This window comes from Petaurus breviceps, unplaced genomic scaffold, assembly GCF_028583685.1.
Source record: "Petaurus breviceps papuanus isolate PSGF00001 unplaced genomic scaffold, PetGlider_PUasm1.0 126, whole genome shotgun sequence".
In the NCBI taxonomy this organism is placed as follows: domain Eukaryota; kingdom Metazoa; phylum Chordata; class Mammalia; order Diprotodontia; family Petauridae; genus Petaurus; species Petaurus breviceps.
Window position 1 is genome coordinate 21,711,348 of NW_027185655.1, and position 20,923 is coordinate 21,732,270.

Genomic DNA, 20,923 nt, shown 5'->3' on the forward strand with positions numbered 1-20,923 from the left:
CCCAAACACTCAGCTCAGTGCCTGGCACATAGTAGGGGTAATAGAAATGCTTATTCCTTTTCCACTTCCCCAGCACTCAGCTCAGGGCCTAGGACACAGTAGGTGCTTAAGAAATACTTTTAAAAACTGATTGACTAAAAGTAGTAGTGATGTCCATGGCCTAACTCCGACATTCACCAAGCTTAACTGAGAATGTGGGCATTCATGGATCATTTTGGTTGGATCCCAGACCCCATTAGAGTCAGCTCAGGAGATAGAGTCTGTTTTTTTCTCAGTTTAAAAGAAGAATGGTATTGTTAGTAAAACATTAATCAGAGTGGGAGAATGTCAGTTTTAGGTGTGAGCTGGAAGTTGCTTTGGTAAAAGGATTCTTTTTGTTCTCGACAATAACAATAATAGAAGAGTTTTCTGAAAAATGATATTGAGAGGCGGACAGGAACAGTAGGAAAAAGGATATTGAGGAAGGCTTTGGCCAGGGAGACGCCTTTTCTTCTTGGCTTCCTTCGGAGGATTATTTATTTTTTTCCTGAGGCTTTGATTCTGCCATTGTCTGTTACTTTGTTTACATGGCTTGTAGTTCCTTCCTGTTAAATTTACACAGTATTTGGAATTATTTTCATAACAAGGAAAATGAGAGCCATCAATGTTAAGTGGGTAGTCATTTTATCAACAGAGAAGTCAGGGTTTATAGGTCACACACGGGTCATAGGTTCAGAGTTAGAAGTGACCTGAGCAGCCAGCTGGTCCAGCCTCTTCTATTTACAGACAAGGAACCAAGGCTTCACAACAGCCAAGGCTTGAAGAGGTTAGGTGACTTTCCCACACCCATGGTAGAGCTGATTAGAACCCGGATCCCATGTTTCTTCTCTTGTACTGAAGATGTTCCAAAAATGCCCCTGCTAACAAGATATTCTCATGCAATGGAAATGAGCAGCTGCTGGCCTGAATAAGCCCGATAAGGTTCTTAAATCCTTATTTTGGGGCATCATGCATGGATGCCCTAGGGGGCCTTACTCTTCATAATTGGGGATTGCCTTCTCACATTAGATTTCTCACATTTTGGGGGGGGGAATTGCTTTTTGAATCTTAATTGGAAATGAGATTAATTCTATTTTCCCAAGATCCCAAAACTGTTTTCTTCTTTTACCAAATCATCAGTTACCCTCTTTTATGTGAATTTTGTGTCACAGTGTTTTTATATGTTATAATACCTCATTTTATACTATCAGGTTTTAAAGTCTTTGGTTTCTTAATGGTATATTTATATTTTAATGGATCGGTGATTTCATTGCTGTGAATATTCTTTCCATCAGTGCAGATGGAAACTAACTCATGACTTCTGAACCTTTATCATTCTCGTTCGTGTTCTGGCATAAACCCTTCATCAATATTGCAATATTTCAGTGAACCCTTTCTGGGAGGGATGGGGCTGGGGCAGTAGAGTCTAAATATTTGGAGGATACTTGTGTAATGCTTGGGTTGTTTTATGTTATGTCATGTATTACAATTATATATTTGTTGCCTTTTTTGGCCCCTTCTTACATGTAAATCCTCATTAGTGATATATAGTGACCTATTTCCTCCATTTTCCATCTTTCTCGTCATGCCTCTTTTCTTAACAAAGTCAGTACTTCTCTCCTTCTAAATAACATGATTAACTCCTGTCCCTGTATCCCTCAGTTTCCCAGACCATCACCCTTAGTGGGTTTGACTTTTGCCTTTTCCCAGGCTTGCCCCTACAGCCAACCATTTCAACCACACACTGTCCTCTACCTTGGAATCCAATGGCCCCTTGTCCTGTCTCCACTCATGTCTTACCAAATCCCAAACCTTGTTTATTTCTATACCTTACCTTCTTAGCCATCTCCCACTGTTGAAAATTACTGACTAGGTCAACTAGCAATTTTGTATTATCTAATCCAACCCTTTATTGACAAAAGGTAGTCTTTTCATTCTTTTATGAATTAACTATCTCACTGCCAACGGCACTGTTGCATATTTTTTTCTCTTCTGCATTCTTCTTGTTTTTCTTCCAGCAAAATACTTTGCTTCCTATCTTATACTTTACTAAGGAGGAAGAGGCCACTGGCATGGGGAAGACAGAAGTTATTTGCCTCAAGCTCCCTCTTAGAAGGAATCTTTCTATGATAGAAATGAAGAAGACGTTCTGAGGCATTGAGAACTTTCCTAGCATTTCTTTTCTATGTGGGCTGATAAGGGAAGAAAACAAAAATTTCCACTCTGCATTGAGATAGGGTGAGTGGGCAGCAGCTCTATGCCTGTTTGAACTTGAGAAAATGCTAAGTCCACAGGGTATAGTGCAACAAGGCACTCCCTTCACCACCCAAGGAGTGCTATTGCTATGGACCCAGGCATGGGGTTTGGATCAGATTCAGTCTTGGGCAGCCTCTCATGACAGGGATTAAGTTCTCTGTTCTCAGACTCTTTGGTGCATTCATTCCCCAACTAAGAAACTCAGGGACAATTTTACTTATAACTCATGTCTAGGACCTCCCTAAAGAGAAGTTAAACACACACACACACACACACACACACACATACACACAACTAACCATAAAAAGACTCCCAAGCCCAGAACAGGATTCAGTAACTTAAAACAGCTTGGTACAATCTGCTGGGAGGCTGATACTTAAGTTCGTCAGAACATAAAGCAGCATTGAAAACTGCTTACATTTACATGTAAAAAGACACTTGACATATCACTTCGGCTTGGCACATATCTGTTGCTAAAATTTCCAGGCTTGAGCCAATTCCTTTGTCAGTTGTCATTCTCTCTGTTCCAAAAACCTTTTTTTTTTTTTTTTACTGCCATTCCTGCAACCAAACACTTCTATAATTGGGTCCAGAACCTCCAGACCTCTCACTCTTGCAGCCACTTTCAATCCTGGACACATCCATCTTAGGACAGGTACTATTTAACTTAAGATGTGAAAAGAACAAAGAGGCAATTCCAACGTAGGTTCTGGCTCGTCTCAGTAGGCCGCATGCTTTAGCTTTCATGTGCCCTTGGCCACTTGGCAGACAGGCTAGAGAATGGGCCAGCCACCCCAGTTCTTGGGATACTTTTCAAAACAGTGAGGGGATAGATTGCTGCCTTCTGTGTATCCACTTAGTCTCCAACTCCTAAGCAAATAGGAGACTCTTTGTTACCTCACAGTGCAAGTGCCTCAGTAATGATTCACACATTGTTTAAAAAAAACAAAAAAACCAGTCCCCAAGAACCAAGAATGGTGACTCTGACTCTCAGTATCAATGTAAGGCTAGGGGGGAAGTTTGGCTCCCTAGTCACTAGGTAAATCTATTTGTAATCTAAGAACTGTAGTTTGTTAGTTTTATTTGTTTTTTTAATCTTATTTCCATAAATTTCTATTTGAGAGTATAAAATACCCAGGGAAATTGCCTTCTATTTCAAAACCATAGTGATGTAGACCAAACTGTTGAAATAGCTGATTTGGTATTCATTTGGGGGGACAGATTCAGCTTTTAATATTGGTGTACAAATGGATAGAGAAATGATAATGACATGGCCAGAAATTGAACATCCAGATATATATATATATATTTTGTCATTTAGATGAAATGGCACCTAGGGTTTGATTTCACCCAGGGCTTTCAAATTTTTAAATTCTAAATTGAGTAAACAACCACAAAAATAAACATTACAGTGAACAAACAATAAAAATCTCTCATTACTCCAGATAATCACTTGTTGAAAAATGTGCATGTGACAAAAGAAGAAAAAAATGTCCTGTTTATTTCCACATTCCCCATGGCTTTATTTTCCTTTGGAATATTTTTAAACTTTATCGTTAACTTCATTATTATTATAAAGGCAGGTAGTGGTTAGAGGAACCATCCTTAGAGTGAGGAAGATCTGACCAAGTTCTGGTCAGCATGTTAGCTGTGTGATCATGAGGAGATTATTAAACCTCTTAGTACTTTGGTCAACTCTAAGTTACAGATGTAAAGTCAGAGACAAATTGCTGCATTGGTGAAGGGAGTTTCCATACCTAGGGGTTCTCATATTGTTGCAGTCACGTATCTGTACTTCCTCTCCCCGTATTTAGATAGATGCTATTTATAGATATTTGGTTGTTGTCCTTCGTTCTCTAAGAGGACCAAAATGACATCACTATGTTAGAGTCTAGTCACAATGCATCCGACTGTGGTCGATCAGACCAACGTGAGTTTGGAATGTTCTGCCACAGGTTGGGCACAAAAAGTCCACGTGAACATGTGAGGTGGATTCTCTAAATTTATGCGTCTCACATTTCTTTTGAGCTACTTTAATTCTGCTTTGCTCATAGAGACAGCCCCTTCTCTGATGAGGGCATGCTATACTGGGCTGTCCTGTGCCAGTGTTTCCCATGTAACATAATCAGTTCCAAAGTTTAAGAGGGCTTATGGAAAATTATGTCAAAATTTGGTTTCCCAGAGAAGTTCATTAGTACTGTATATCGGCTTCATGAAGTCATGCTTGCCTGGGTTCTGGATAATGGACAATGCTCTTATGCTTTCCTAGTCACCAACAAAGTGAAAACAGAATTGGGTGTTTCTCCCATGCTTTGTTAGCATGACGTTTTCAGGCATGTTGGCAAAAACCTTCATTGAGGAGGAGCATTTATAGATAGCCATGGCTATCTATATGTTTATATTGTATTGTCATTTATATAGTCATAGTCTTATATAGGGCTATAAACAATTTTCTTCATTCTGCTACTTCACATAAATGATTCTGTATTTATTTGTCTTGTTCGTGTTTCATTTCTCGTTCCATTCCTATCACACAGTTTGTTTGGTGATCCCGGTTCAATACTATTAGAAATTGCAAGGCTATGATATATTTTTGCACAGATAAATCCTTTTCATAGTCAATTAACTATCTAAAGCATAGTCCTGATGGAACAGGTGGTTCTTGTTTTTAAAATATTTTTTCATTATTATGAACTTGATAAACTCTAGTAAACATTTTTCCATACAATAAAAACAAAAAAATTCATAAATTTCTGTCTTTATAGAATTTGATTGTTTGATTTTTTTACTTTCATTTTCATTAAATTTGCTGCTTATTTATCAGGAAGGAATATTGATCTTTTAAAAATAGTTCTTTATTTTCTTTATTATTTCAACATCTTTTTTATTCTTTTTTGCTTTTTCTTTTTAAAGTTTTATTCTTATATTGGCCCCTGGTACAATAATGTTGTGGGCCGCTAGGTAGAGCATCAGGCCTGAGGTTGAGAAAACTCATTTCCCTGAGTTCAAATCCAGCCTCAGACATTTACTGTGTGTACACAGACATTACTGTGTGTACATAGCTGTGTGATCAGGAGCAAGTGACTTAACCCTGTTTGCTATCAGTTCCCTTATCTGTAAACAAGCTGAAGAAGGAAGTGGCAAAACACTCCAGTATCTTTGCTAAGAAAACTCTGAATGGGGTCAAGAAATGGATACAATTGAATGATAGTGTTCATTTTCATAATTTCATTAACTCTAAACTCGGCTCATTAAATTTTCTCTTTTTCTCTCATGTTAATATATTCTTTCAAGAACATAAATTTTCCTCTGAGTACTGCTTTGGCTGCATCTCATAAACTTTGATATGTTGTATTTATAGTGTTGTAGAACAGTTAAGTTCATTGGTGAAGGAAGTACAAAGCAGAAAAAAATGCCTGATTCTTGTTCCAACATCAGTGAAAACATTCACAGATTGACTCTGGAAATATTGACTTTTGGTATAAGGTAAATGGGCAAAGAGTGAAAGATTAAATTAAGATGATCTTTCTATCTCAATTTAGATGTGAGCTGGATACAAAGTTAGGTAGCAACTTGACTTTTCCCACCTTAATTCCTAATATGTTAGCTTGCAGCATATAGTTTTCTAGAGGGTTTGTTGTTACTTTGAATTCCTGAGTTTCCAGAAATCATTTGAGTGTAGTCTTGGAAGTTGTTTCATTCGTTGACTTTTGTTGCTATGAGTTTTCCGCAGGGTTTTTTCTAGCTCTTCATTTTTACCTGTAAAATTCTCAGCAAAATACCAAAGTTGGTGGCTCCTCTCCCACAATCCACTGCCCCAGTGTGGTCGAATGAGGGCAGCCAAATAGCCTTCTTAAAACCCAAAGACTGTATTAGGAAGAATACGTTTACTTACTGCTAAATCCTGTTTTCTAAGACAGGAAAATGATCTTTGGGGACAGGAAAATTTTGTAAAGTTGAAATGAAGCAGAGAAACTGTGAATTTCATCTCCATTTCAGGTGGGGCCAAAGGACAGAAACTTTGGCCTGTGATTTTTACTTCCAAACACAGTTTTCTTACACTTGACCTAGTTTGAGACCAATTCCTCACATACAGTCCATGCTCAAGATTACATTAGGAGAAATTGTTGCTGCCCTCTGTAGAGTTGTCCCTCTCTCCCTGTCTTTGATATGTTGAGATTTTAAATGCTGTAGAAATAGCAGGCGTGTTAGACCACATTGGCGGCTGCTTCCATGGCAACATGTTGAATTTCTCTCAATTAAAACTACTCCTGCGGGCTGCTGCAAGAGTAAGTATTCAGAGGAGATGGTTTAAAAAGACTGTATTGAGGGGAAAAAACTATCCTGAAATTTACTGACTACTGAGAATTGACTCTTCTGTAATGTTTCAATGGCTTATCTGAGTGTGGTACAATGTGGACATATTTGGTTCGCCCAGATAACTGTTTCCATTCCCCACTAGACTTTAATTTGAAAGGCGCAGGCTGTGGATCAGTCCTCAGGAATTATCTGAACTTGGGGCCTGCCTTAGTGAGTCATAAGAGGGAAATCTTCTAAGTGAGGAAGTCGCTAGTGAACTACAGAGTCAGAAGATGTAGGTTTGGGCTGTACCTTTGCCAGCCAGGTGGTCTTGGGACACTTGGCCTCTGACTCAGGCTGGATTTGAACTTGGGTCTTTTTGACTCCAGTTCCAGTGTTCTATCCCCTGCACCACCTAGATGCCCAGTATAAAATTGGAAGGGTACAAATCCAATTTTCAACCCAATGCAGGAATCCCTCTAACTATATCCCTGGTAAATGGTCACTGCCTCAACACGTCCAGTGATGGAGAGCTGGCAAATTGTTTCATTGCTGCAAAGCCCTAATTATTAAGAGGCCTGGAGTCAGAAAGACTCATCTTCCTGAGGTCGAATGTGGCCCCAGACACTTACTAGCTGTAAGGCCCTGGGCAAGTCACTTCAACTTGTTTGACTCAGTTTCTCCATCTGTAAAATGAACTGGAGAAGGAAATGGCAAATCATTCCAGTATCTTTGCCAAGAAAACCCAAAATGGGGCCACGAAGAGTTGGACATCTAATAAAATTATTAGATAATTGTATTTCTGTCCCATTCCCAAGAGAGCCTTCATTGAGCCTTCTTCTCTGGTTAGTGTCTGCCACTTCCAGGGGCATTGTCAGGCTGGGCAGCATAGTCTCCTTTGTTCTAGAAGACAATTCAGTTCCAATCAGTTTAATTCAACTAGCATTTTTTGGAAGGTGTGTTTTGAAAAAGGTACTATGCTATGTAAAACCTGGGGATTGAAAAATGAAACCTAGTTACAGCTCTCAAGGACCCTATGTTTTATTGAATTTACCACATAGGACCATAGATTTAGAGCTTAGAAGCCATTGGGTATAATTCCCTCATTTATACAGACTTGGAAACTGAGGCTCAGGAGCAGTAATTAACTCGCCCATGGTCACATAGCTGCTAAGTGTCATAGGCGGGCTAAGTAAAGACACAGTAATATGAAAATGGAGAGAATGCTAACATATAGGTGAATTGGGAAGAACTTCAGAAAGGTGGTAGGTCCATGAACTAAGCTTTGAAGGGAGCTAAGAAATAGAGGTGAGGGAAACTGTGTCGCAGACAGACCTGGGGGACCCCAGGTGCAAAGACACGGCTGCTGGAAATGGAATGTCCAGTTTGGGACTCAGCGAGTAGACTACTTTTTTTTCTCCTCTTGGGCAATCAGGGTTAAGTGACTTGCCCAGGGTCATGCAATTTGTGAATATCTGAGTCTGGATTTGAACTCAGGTCCTCCTGACTCCAGGGCTGGTGCTCCACCCAGCTTGCCCCAGTAGGCCATTCTTGATCTGTCTAGAATTTCATGACACTTCTCTCTCTTTGTTCTTGGTACTGATAACTTTTATTTCACCTGTTGGTCTGGGTTGTTTTGAAATTACTGTTTAAAAAAAAAAACCATGGTAGAATAATTTTACACATATGCATAATACATATACATTCATTATATATACACACCTGTTTATGTCTAATGGTAACCATCCCTAGGGTGGGGAAAGGGTTAGAAAAAAAAAAGGAAAAGCAAGGAAATGCACACGATAACTTTGTTGTGTATTTGGGGGGAATAGCAATTTTATTTGGTAAATTTGCAGTTTCATTTGCAATTTTTTTTTTTTTTTTGTTATACTGTGTTTATGGAAATGCTTGTTTTGTTCCATGAATTGAAAAAAAAAATTACAAAACAAAACAAAAACACCATGGTCCTAACAACACACAAAACCAGAATTCAAAAGCCCATCTCAATGGTGTTTTTATTTGTGTTTCTTTTTTCCTCTTAGGGAGTACTGTCGAATATCTCTTCAATCACAGACTTAGGAGGTTTTGATCCTGTTTGGCTGTTCCTGGTTGTGGGGGGAGTTATGTTTATTTTAGGATTTGCCGGATGTATTGGAGCTCTTCGAGAAAACACTTTCCTTCTCAAGTTTGTAAGTATCCATCATCTTTGATCCTTGGTCTTTGTGTTTGGGAAGCAGAGGGTATAGTGTGGGAAAGACTCCTGCAAATGTAGCACCAAGGTGCCCCCTTTCACTATATATTGGAATAAAAGGAAAATTTCCTTTATGTTCCTTTTTATTAGAGTGACTTCAGTATTTATAAACTCACAATCAAGTGATTGTTCTTATTTTCTTTTCTTTTTTCTTTTAAGCAATCGGGGTTAAGTAACTTGCTCAAGGTTACACGGCCAGTTATTTCTGGGTGTGGTGCTAAGTGTCTGAACCCGGATTCGATCCCCAGGTCATCCCAACACTGGAGCCAGTGCTCTTACTTGCTGAGACACCTGGCCGCCCCGATTATTCTCATTTTCAATTAATTTAGGAATATCGTAGGACAAAGGCATTAAACATGGCAGCCTCTAACATTCTTCAGCATGGCCAAAACCAAAATAAAAAGTAGTTCCTCAAAATCTTGTAAAAATAAATGCTAAAAATTATCTTTACATATAATTGTGGGAGGAATAAAATACTACCAAAATGGAGTTCCTACCTAATTTTAATATGTTGATGTATTAATAAAAAAGAAATGAACACGTGGTTTTCTAAGTCAATGTGCAGCCTTCAAGGATCCTTATGTATGGGTTAATGTCCCCTGTTTCTGTTGGAGTTTGACACCACTGCCTTAGGAGAGACTATGAATATGGCAAAGCATTATGGGAACTGCTGTTTATTTTATGATTAAAAAAAATACCTGGTAACTGTAGTTCAAAATGATCAATCTCCTCAAAGGGAGCACTTTTAAATGTCTAGGTTGGCATGCTATCCCATGGCATTCTAGCAACAGATGAGTGATGTTTAAAACGGGTGTTGCTAATGCCAACACCCTTGCAGCTGTGTAGGTATCATCAGCCACAGAGAATTAAATCAGGATCACAAGAGCCATCACTGTAATCACTGGGATCCTTGCAAAAGCAAGGGTCAAAAAGCAAAAAAAAACAAAAAACCTCAAACATTTATTAAACACCTGCAATGTGCTTAGCACTGAGGATAGAAGGACAAAAATAGATTAAACATAGAGATATAATAAATACAGCAGAGAGAATTTTGTATGTGTTAAAATTGATTGTCTGAAATAAAAAGGAAACAGGACAAAGTTACAAAAGTCTGTGGTTTGATTTTCGAAAGCTAGCATTTACATATCAAACCAGGTCACCTGACTCAGAAAACAGAGACCAGGAGTGATTTACAGAGATGGTTTTTAAAACAAAAAAGAGGAATTGGAAAAATGATAGAAATTTGTTTTGAAAAGAACTCAATTGGACAAGGCAGGTAACCTGACTAGCTAACTTCTCCCAGACTTTCTTAATCCTATGCCAGATGTCCTCTCTTCCAGGTGGTACCTTTTGTAAGAAAGTGGACTGGGAAAGAAGTTATGATCAGCAGCAAACACCTGCCCCCCCCACCCCCCCCATCTTCCTTAGCGGAATCCATTATTCAACTTAGACTTTATCTAACTCAAGAAAAAAGGGCTTAACCACTAAGACTGGAAAAAATAACCTCTAGCTAACCTTTCTCCAGCTGCCAGAAAGGGGAATTTAGCCTCTGGTCAATCCCGTTTTCTGCTAGAAAGAGAAATTTAGCCTATTCTTCTAAATTGTCTGCTGTTGAATGATAAAGTCTTTTCCATCTATCCATTCACTAAATCTATACGTAACCTAGACTTAGGAGAGTATGTTAGTCTGGCTTAGTTTAGGGCTAGTTCTTCCTACAGAAGAGAGTTTGATCCTGTAATCAAACTAAAAAATAAATCAAAGTCATCAAAAATAGTGCATTTCTTTTTTATATGCTTAAGAGTGGTGACTATAAAAGAAAGAGGAATTATTCTATGGTCTATTCAAAAGCATAACTATGTGTTTAGCTTTTATCCCCCTTGACCTTCCTTTTCTTCATGCCCAAGGCTGGGGATATTACCTGGAGTAAACTTCCCAGTAACCATTAATGCTGTAGGAACTAAGACATCTTTATATTACATTGAGATGGTATAATGATTTGAAAGAACTCATGCCACCTCTAAGTATGTCTTATTGGTTGGTGCCTCAAGCAATCATGGTATATCCAGGCATCTGGGTCTCTAAAGCTTTACTCTTAGGAATCCAGACAATAGTGCAGGCACTTAGGAACCTGGAGAAGGGATGGGTCTTTAGAAGGTCAGGTCTTCTAGAAGGTGGTGCTGGATCTGCAGTTCTGGGCCTTTTTAGACCTGAGGGTGCTATGACTTATGACATACCACTTATAAAACGTAATTGAGTAGAGACCGATACCAAATGGACGTAACATCCACTTAAGTCAAGGGTTCTTTCTCTTTTTTTTTCAATTTTTTTTTTGGTTCTTACTCTTTTCGTGTGTTAAGGGCCCCTTTGGCAGTCAGGTCAACCCTTCGGACCCCTTCTCAAAGAAATATTTTTAAATAATGGAAGTTAGAGGCTTATGAAAATAAAGATATAGGGACGGCTAGGTGGCACAGTGAATAGAACACCTACCCTGGGGTCAGGAGGATCTGAGTTCAAATAAGGCCCCAGACACTTGACACTTACTAGCCGTGTGACTTTGGCCAAGTCACTTCATCCCAAATGCCCTCCAAAAAGCAAAAAAAAAAAAAAAGATATTTTAGCTCCATTCATCATGGAACTCCTGAAATCTCTCTACAAACCATGTAGGCCCCAAGTTAAGAACCCCTGACCTATATTAATATGAAGAGTTTCCATATTTACCACACATTCCCCACTTCATCTGTTTTGTGGAGTAAATGGATGATTCTCTCTCCCCACTCTATCTTGTAGATCCTGTTTGCTGTAAATAAAAGGATAGCTCTGAAGTGTTATTTATGTCCCTTTAACTTGGCTTTTCCAAGCCTGCCAATTCCTTGAGGGTGCAGTGGTCGAGACGCCACCTGATTTTGCCTGTCCCTGTTGCTTAGCCTATATAATATAATTATGCTCTAGTTCCAATTTCCTGTTTCAGCAGCATCAGACTTGCCTAGAGAAGAGATTTGGGACAGTTGGGTGGCTTAGCACAAGAAGTGCCACACCCCTTTGGAATTTTCTCAGGGAAATCATGATTTTCCACTAGGTCCATGGTTTTGAACCTGCTCCCCTACTTTGACTATAGTCAAAATATACAAGATAGTTGCTTTTACTTTACAAAGGCACCTTCTGAGTTTAGAAATGATTCTGTTTTGGAAAAGGACGTTAGAAATGTGGCCGAGGACATGGCTGTCCCTTCTCAGGTGGCCGGGAGGGGTGGGTGGTGGTTTGTTTCACTTTGCTCTCCCTAATGTGGGAAGATTATTTTAATGCCATGCTCCCCCTCACCACCTCTCAGGCTGTGTCATTCTCCTCAAATGAACCCACCTGCTGTTTCACCCTGTGCAGCAGGTGCAAAGGAAGGATTAAAAATACATCTGAATCCTCTAAAGGAATAGGGAATTCTGACCACCATTCCAGATGGCAGGAGAGCTCTAGGATATTTTTTAATACCAGCAAAGCATCCTAGGGGTAAGGAATTGGTCATTATTAAATGCTCCTGGTAGAAGCATCAGTCATGTGAAATTCATTTGGACTTAATTTGGGTATAATGAGTCATTCTTGTTTGCTTATGGGTTTTGGTTAATTACTGACTGGAACACCAGTGCACCTAAAATGTGATGATGGGATTAAAAAAAAATCTTTGCTGAAATGTAATTTTGTATTAATCTCAAGAGACTGATGATTGTCTGCTTTAGGGCTGAATAACATTCCCATAGAACGACAAGACTTATAAAGGAAGAAGAAAGGGCCTTTTAATCAAATATGGTGAAAATGACCATCATCACTGTTCTCTCTCTCTCTGTGTCTATTGTCTTAGTTTTCTGTCTTCCTGGGAATTATTTTCTTCCTGGAGCTCACTGCTGGGGTTCTGGCATTTGTTTTCAAAGACTGGATCAAAGACCAGCTGTATTTCTTTATAAACAACAACATCAGAGCTTACCGGGATGATATTGACTTACAAAACCTCATAGACTTTACCCAGGAATATGTAAGTTGAGTCTTGTTTCTTTTCAACCCAAGCAGCTGTCTGTATGGATGTTTCTCCTTCACTGCTTCCCCCCACCCAACCCCTGCTTTTCCTGTTGGCTGCCTAAGACATCCCTTCAATGGCCTGGAGTTTTTCTGGTCCTCTCACTTGCCCTTCTCTGTCTCAGGTCGAATTCTGTGTCGGATGCTTTTTCTGTTTGATGTGAAGAGGGAGAAGGTGGGGAAGCTATATGGGGGCTTGCCTGCAGTGCTAGCTGGTTTTTTCCTATTAGCAGTGAACAAAAATTAGCTGCTTGTATTTTTAAAGTTCCACCTGGTATCTAAAGATAACGTGTTTTTTGGCACCTGCTTCCCCTGTTGCCTCAGCCCATAATTAGGCTGTTATATAATTGGAAAGCATCCTGGCTTTGAAGTCAGAGGACCTGGGTGTGAATCCTGGTCTCTATCTTTTTGCTACCTCTGCAACTAGTCATGCAAGAGACTTTGATCTTTTTATCTCTTTTGTTATTTTGTTATCTCTAAAATGAGGCCCGTCTAATACAGAGGTGTTGTGAGGTTTAACTGAAAGAGAAATGTATATATTATCTTGCAATATGATGATAACTTACGTGTAATGAAAGATATGTTGGCCTTTGTATAGACTTCCCTCGGTATAAAGCATCTGAAACATTTGATCTTGGGTCATAAACTTGTATCCATTCATTTGTTTATTGAATAAGGCCCTGGATTGGCACCATGGTGTAGTGAGGAGAGTGGGGAAAGAATCAGGGTCCCCTCATCCTGTTGTGACCATTATCTCCCGTTCTCGGTTTCTATTACCTCATCAAATGAGATATTTGTAAAAAGCGCTTAGTATAGTGCTTGATATACAGTATGTACTACAGAAATGCTCCTCCCCTCCCCTCCCGTCTCTCATACAATGGACAGATTGGCTGACTGGACCTGTAATGTCCTTTCAAGCCATTATTTTCAGTAGGAATGCCATGACTTCTCTGTGGTTGGCCAAGCCTCTCTCTTTCCCTTTACCAGATTCTAAAGTTCTCTTTAACTGATTTAGCCTTCCAATTTAAAGTCAGCATCACTTGTAGCTGGATTGTATGACTCATATGGTGGAGTTCTGTCACCTCTGTGGTTTGTCCTGATTTGTGTTATCCAGAAGAACTCTTCCCAGAGATCAAGTATGGTTGACTTGGTGTGATGTTGTTTGCATTAGGTGAAAATTCCATCCTACGTGTCTGCCTCGTTTTTGTTTTTTGTTTCTTGTTTTTTTTCCAATCAGGCCGTTGGAGTGGCATGAAGCTGAATGCTTCCAGGCAGCTCTGGTCCTAAAACCTAGAATAATCAGATTGTCCTGTTGGCCCCGAGAAGGGTGTGGGCAGTACCCCTCCCCGATAGTGAAGAAGGCTGTGGGCCAGACACGTTCCCTCCCTCCCACACCCAACAGACACAGGCTCCGTTTCAAACTGCTTAAATTAAACCAAGCCTGTTAGAAATGTGCTGCCTGGTTCCTTCTTGGCTGTGATGTCACTCTCCATCCTTCTTTAGCAATTGTAAACCAGTGAACGAATTTTATAAACAGACTCTTGAATTTCTTTGGAGGCTTTTGGATGGACCATTCAGGTTCTGCTTGGCTTCCAAGGGCATTCTGGGGCAGGCAGCTGGCTGGAACAGCAGAGTGCTGTTTTGGGGGAGATGAATGGAGGCAGGGTGGTCATTGTTGAGCCAAGGGGTTCTAATTTTCTCCTTTTCACTCCAGTGGCAGTGCTGTGGGGCTTTTGGAGCGGATGACTGGAACCTAAATATTTACTTCAATTGCACAGATTCCAATGCAAGTCGAGAACGATGTGGTGTACCGTTCTCATGTTGTACGAAAGATCCTGCAGTAAGTGAATGAGCAAAGTCTACCTCATCCAAAGAGAGTGGGGTAAGGGGATGGGGGGTTCACGAGTCTCCTCTGACTTGGGTCTCTTGTCCCTCGCCTTCTTGAAGGCAAAACTCACTGCTGAGTTCATTTCAGTATACACTCACTGAGCACCTACAATGTGCAATGAACCACTCCTCAGTCTGTGGGAGATCTGAAAAAGAATCAGACGTGTCTCTGCCCTCAGAGAGCTTACAGTTGAATGTAAAGGGAGGGGACAAGTGCACAAATAATTAGAATACATGGCAGACTGTGCTAGATGCTAGGAGAGGGGATCAGACAGTGCCATGGATATCTGAAGGCAGGTGACATCACATCCAGTTTGAGGGATCAAGGAAGGCTTCATAAGGGGATGGATGACCTTCTTTATACTTCATTTATGGTACATACTTACAGGCAATCAGGTGGCCCAGTGGGTAGAGCACAGGACTTGGAGACAGAAAGACCTGAGTTCAAATTTTACCTTAGACATATACTAGCTTTGTGACCCTGGGCAAATCACTTTCAGCCTCTTTCAGCCTCATTTCCTCATCTGTAAAATGGGGATAATGACAGCACCTATGTCCCAGGGTTGTTGTGAGGCTCGATTGAGTGTATACACACACACTCACTCACACATATACACTCACACACACACACTCACACACACATACACACTCACACACACAATCAGACACTCACACACTCACACACACACTCACACTCACACACATCCACACAGCTTTGCAAACCATAAATGCCAGTTGATGTTATCACCTTCAGATATAGCTGGTGTCTGTTCCTCTTTCTTCCCCCAAGATGATAATAGAAGGAGTAGTACGTGGGGACCTAGTGAGAGAAGTAATTGTGTGCATTGATTGGAAGATGAACAGACAGATCACCCTTCTGGGGAGTTCTGACTGAAGACAGGGGTGGGGAACCTGTGGCTTTGAGGCCACATGTGGCCTTTTAGGTCCTTGGGTGTGGCCTTTTGACCACGTCCAAGTTTTACAGAACAAATCCTTTGATTAAGGGGATGTGTTCTGTGAAGTTTGGATTTAGTCCAAGGGCAGCACTTGAGGACCTAGAGGGTCTTGAGGCTGCAGGGTACCCACTCTTGGCTTCAGAGAATGCCGATTTTCATTCTATGAATATGCAGTGAGATTCTCTTATGAGATGTTTTCCTTTTATTGGAAGTTTTGGACCCTGGGTTCACCATGTCCTATCATGAAACTTTCTCATTATCACAACGATTTTTTTTTGTCCCCTGATGTCTGATGCAACCACATCCAGCCAGTCCATTTGTTGCTGTGGTGCCCTTTCCCTGTTTCCCATGGGCTTTCATCCCTTGCCTTGATTAACTCATAGAATTATAACATTTTAGAGTCAGAAGGTGCCACAGTCCAATTGATACCCGCATCAGAATCTTTGATATGAAAGTGATCACCTTCTAAATAAGGGAGATGACCCACTTTTTCTAGGGGCAGCCCATCCTCCTTTAGAACAGTTCAAATTATTTAGGAGATTTTCCTGGCATCGAGTCCCCGTTGACTTTTTTGCAGGCTCCATTTATTGTTCCTGGTTTTTCTTTGACCTTTCATACACTCCACCCCCAGCCTCACCTTGGTAGTTCGTGCTGGTATTAATGGAGTGAGAGCAGGGGTGTGCTGGTAGACCCAACTGTTAAATTATCACTGTGTGCATTTATATACTCTGGAAATAGTTACACATTTGGCTTTATGGCTTAATTTGATTGTTTGTGAAAGTGAAAGAGAAAAAGTTAATAATGCAAATTAAATGTAAACATGTATCCCAGGTATCATAGCACAACTACTAAATCTTTGCTAGATAAATCTTTTAAACCTTTAGCAGATCCCTGGGTGAAAGGTACTTTTTATCTTCCTGCATGGAAAAAAACCAGTGTGTAGGCAGCTCTTGGGCCAATGGGACGGTTTTCCCTTCTGGCCCTAATCTTATGTGATCCTACTGAGACTCCCAGGTCTTTTCCTAAACCACAACTCGTGCTTCTGTTTGGTGGTGTCTCTGTACCAAGGAGAAACTTCTCTGTTTCCTTTTCCCATCAGGAAGATGTCATCAACACTCAATGTGGATATGATGCCAGGCAAAAGCCAGTAAGTATAATTTCTTCTTGTTCCTGCCTAGCACAAAGACTTTTTTTTTTTAAACAAATGGACCTTGGAACCATAAGAGTATCTGTGACACTCTTCTTTCCTCATCTTTTGTCAAGGAGGTTGATCAACAGATTGTAATCTACACAAAAGGCTGTGTGCCCCAGTTTGAGAAATGGTTACAAGACAACTTAACCATAGTGGCTGGTATTTTCATAGGCATTGCATTGCTTCAGGTAAGTAAGACCTCCTTTGCCAAGGCTGGACATCCTGTTTAATTGTTATGCAGCACTCCAGGTGAAAATACCCTCCACTGGCCCAGTTATGCAGCTCTTCAGGAACTTCTAGGTTTAAACAGTTGCTTGGGGCACTAGGAAGTTAAGCGACCTGCCCATGCTTGCGTGGCTAGCTGGGTGTCAGAGGAAGGATTTGTACCCAGGTCTTGGAAGGAATCTAGCCTTCAAGCTCCTTTGAACAGTGTTATAAAGGAGCCTTCCCGTAGGAAGCTGGTAGGAAATTGTTATCATCTAGTTATTTCTGATTTCATTCTTTTAAACTAGTGGCAGGAAATCTAGGGAAGTAGTTGGAAGGTATTAATTTTTACATGATTTAACTCTCATTTTTAGAAGACATTGCTTTTGCCTGCTACCTACTGCCAATGCAGTAGATCTAGATCTGCCTTGACTTAAGAAAGCTCAATAGAATGAAAATCCAGACAAATAGAGCCATCAGGTGAGCAGTTTATTCATATTAAACATGGAATTTATAAAATGATTCCTAGTAGGGTTGCTGTAAGAATGAAAGTCTCCTCCTAAAATGCAATTCAGTTTACATATCTTTTGCGAGAGACAGACAGACAGAGAGGCAGAGACAGACAGACAGACACACACACACACACACACACACACACACACACACACACACACAGAATATACGAGAATGTCGGAAAGGTAGGTTGGAGCCAGAGCCCATAAGGCCTTCAATGCCAAACAGCAGAGTTTATATTTTATCCTAGATACAAGAGGAACTCCTTGAACAAGAGAATGAATGGGAGAGTTGGACTCATGATGTATACATATCCACTTGATAGTTGTATAACAAAACGGTTGAGAATGGAGAGGCTGGAGAGAGGTTCACCGGTTAGGAAGTCATTGGAACAGTCTGTTATAGGTGCCTAAATTAGGACAGTTGTGATGCATATGGGAAGAAGGGCTTAGATTCAGGAGATGCTGATTCTTCCCCCACAACAAGACTTAGCATCTGGTTGGGGTGAATAAGATGAAAAGAATATTCCTAGATTCTTTTCTACATATATTCTATTTCTTCAAGCAGATTTGAGGACCTTGTTTTGTCCAGGCAGAATCTTTGGCAGTCCAGGGTCACCAACACACCCCAATAAGCCATTTGAACTTTAGTGGAAGCTTTAAGGATAGGCCTAATGATAACTGTTATCCTAGTACCAGTCTGAACTTTCTATGTGTCTTTTCACCAGTTGGTGGAAGGGTGAGTCATATTTGGGTCACAAGAATTATAGATCCCTGGAATACTGAAGCCTCCCCTTCATAACTCCACTCCTGTTCCCCCATCAGTGACTGGTCCAACCGAAGTCTTGATACAGTGGGTATAATGTGTTGAAAGATTCACTACAAGCCTTGTTTAAGTTGGAGAGTTAAATCTGGTTTGGATGTTACTTAGTTTTATTTGCTGACTAACTCAAAACATGTAAAAAGTGTCATGGGAATCCTAATAAGAAATGACAGATTTTTGGCATGCACAGAAATAAAAAAAGTAGTACATTTACTGAATAATCACTTAAGCTTCAGTCATGTTAATTTAGATCCACAGAGCAATGGAGGCTGATGATGGAGAGGTGATCTGCAAGTTTTCCCTGGTTTGCTATCATTCTTCCCTATATAGAGGATGAGTTTTTTTTTTTCCTAATGATGGAATAACTAATCAGGCACTTTCGGTATTTGTGTATTAGTGATGTTAAAATTACCCTTTTTAAAAAATTGCAAGCTTAACAACACATTTCAGTGTACTATAGGGTTTTGTTTTTTAAAAAAAATCTATTTTAACAGAATAACAAAACAGCTCTATTCACTTGTGTCCCCTTTTGTATTTTTTTTTGTATCATACACTTTAAGAAAATGGTTTATTAACTGTTGCCTACCCTTTGATCCAGCAATACCACTACTAGGCTTATATACCAAAGAGATCATAAAAAAATAAAAAAAGATCCACATGTACAAAAATATTTATAGCAACTCTTTTTGGGGGGATTTTGAGGGGATATCTATCAATTGGGGAATGGCTGAACAAGCTGTGGTATATGAATGTAATGGAATACTATCGTTCCATAAGAAATGATGAGCAGGTAGACTTCAGAAAAGCCTGGAAAGACTTACATGAACTGATACTGAGTGAAGTGAATAGAACCAGGAGAACATTGTACACAGTAATAGTAACATTGTGTGATGATCAATTTTGATAGACTTGGCTCTTCTCAGAAATACAAGGATCTAAGACTCCAAATGCCAGTTCCAAAAGACTCATGATGAAAAATGCTATCCACATCCAGAGAAAAAACTATAGCCTGAATACAGATCAAAGCATACTGTTTTCTCTCTCCTTTTTCTTTTCTCATGATTTTCCCCTTTTGTTTTGATTCTTCTTTCACAACATGACTGATGTGGAAATATGTTTAAAAGAAGAAAATGGTTTGTTAATGATTTTGTGGTCCTGTTTGTCACTACCCACTAGTCTTCCCTGTGCCTGCCATCACCACCCCCTCCTTGCTCCCATGGAAGCCTTCCCTTCTAATAAATGCAAAACAAATCAAAACATTGGCCGTGTTTGAAAATGTACCACTCTGAAGTGCTATTCAGTTACCTTTCCTTTTAAGATGTGAGTTCTGTCTCATCATTGGTCTTTGCAAGTCATTTGTTGCTGCTCTGATGACAATTCTGAGGTCTTTCTAAGCTGCCTTCCTTCATAGTATTGGTGTCATGCAAATTCTTCTTTTCTTGCTTATTTCAATATGCACCAGTTTGTTCATCTTCCTGCATTTTTTGAATCCCTCATTCCTCTTTTCTTATGTGGTAATAATATTCCATTACATTCCTGTACCACAATTTGTTCAGTGGTTCCACATTTGAGGGACACTTATTAGATTTCTAATTCTTTGTTACTTCTAAAAGTTCTGCTCTAAACATCCTTGTGCATGTGGGTTCTCTACTCCGCTCCACCCTCACCCCCCATTCTCAATTTTCTTGGAATATTGGGATGCCAAATAGAAGTTTCAATGACTCCCAAGAGTGTATGCCATTTAGTGACTTTCTGACTACAGTTCCAAATTATTTTCTAGGAGGATTGAACCAATCACAGCTCCACCAATCATGCATCAGTGTGTCTGTTCTCCCACAATCCTTCCAGTGATAGATGTTTATATATTTCGCCATCTTTCCAAACTTATGGGTATGAGGGAGTTGCTAGTTGTATTTTTATAAAGGAAAATTATAAAACAGATAAATTCATCTGAAAGCTTTTTTTTGTGGGAAAAAATTAAACTATGTTGAAAAAAGGAGGGATGGGCCACTTCCTGGGTTAAATGTGAGGCTGATACAAACTGACAGGAAGAAGGTAGAGAGCTGCTTAATTCTTTATATTGCTTCCATTTTCTCTTCCAAGGAAGATGATTTTTGGACTGGAAGGCACTGAGGGAAAATAGCTAATGAGAGGTGATACCTGAGTGAGAAGACACTAAAATGGCATCTAACTCTTCTTGGCGAGTTCATGCCACCTGGGCCAGATGAATTATGTCCTGGGGCCCTGAGAGAACTAAAGGATGGAGCTGGAGTCACTGTCAGTGAGATCTGAAAAGTTCTGAAGAATAAGGGGAATATAGGACATGTTATTAAAGAGGTGGCCGTGGACATCTCTGAAATGCTGATCACAAACATTCCACACAGCTCCATCAAGAGCAGGGCCAGTCAATCTAAATTAATTCTTCTTTCCCTTCCTTTCTTCCTTCCTACAGGACATAATTCA

At 40.0% G+C, this 20,923-nt stretch overlaps 1 protein-coding gene across 2 annotated transcripts in view; it reads left to right on the forward strand.

Moving 5' to 3' along the window:
* Positions 1-20,923, forward strand: part of TSPAN5 (tetraspanin 5) — a 205,531-nt gene that overhangs the window by 178,867 nt on the left and 5,741 nt on the right. Inside the window, exons 3-8 of one of the 2 annotated variants that reach the window (XM_069094316.1) lie at positions 8,616-8,762; positions 12,675-12,845; positions 14,601-14,726; positions 16,829-16,876; positions 16,993-17,109; positions 17,500-17,605. In XM_069094316.1, the coding sequence (XP_068950417.1) occupies positions 8,616-8,762; positions 12,675-12,845; positions 14,601-14,726; positions 16,829-16,876; positions 16,993-17,109; positions 17,500-17,562 (672 nt within the window). In that variant the 3' untranslated portion in view covers positions 17,563-17,605. The remainder of the gene's footprint in view (positions 1-8,615; positions 8,763-12,674; positions 12,846-14,600; positions 14,727-16,828; positions 16,877-16,992; positions 17,110-17,499; positions 17,606-20,923) is intronic. The other variant, XM_069094308.1, reaches the window with a different exon arrangement.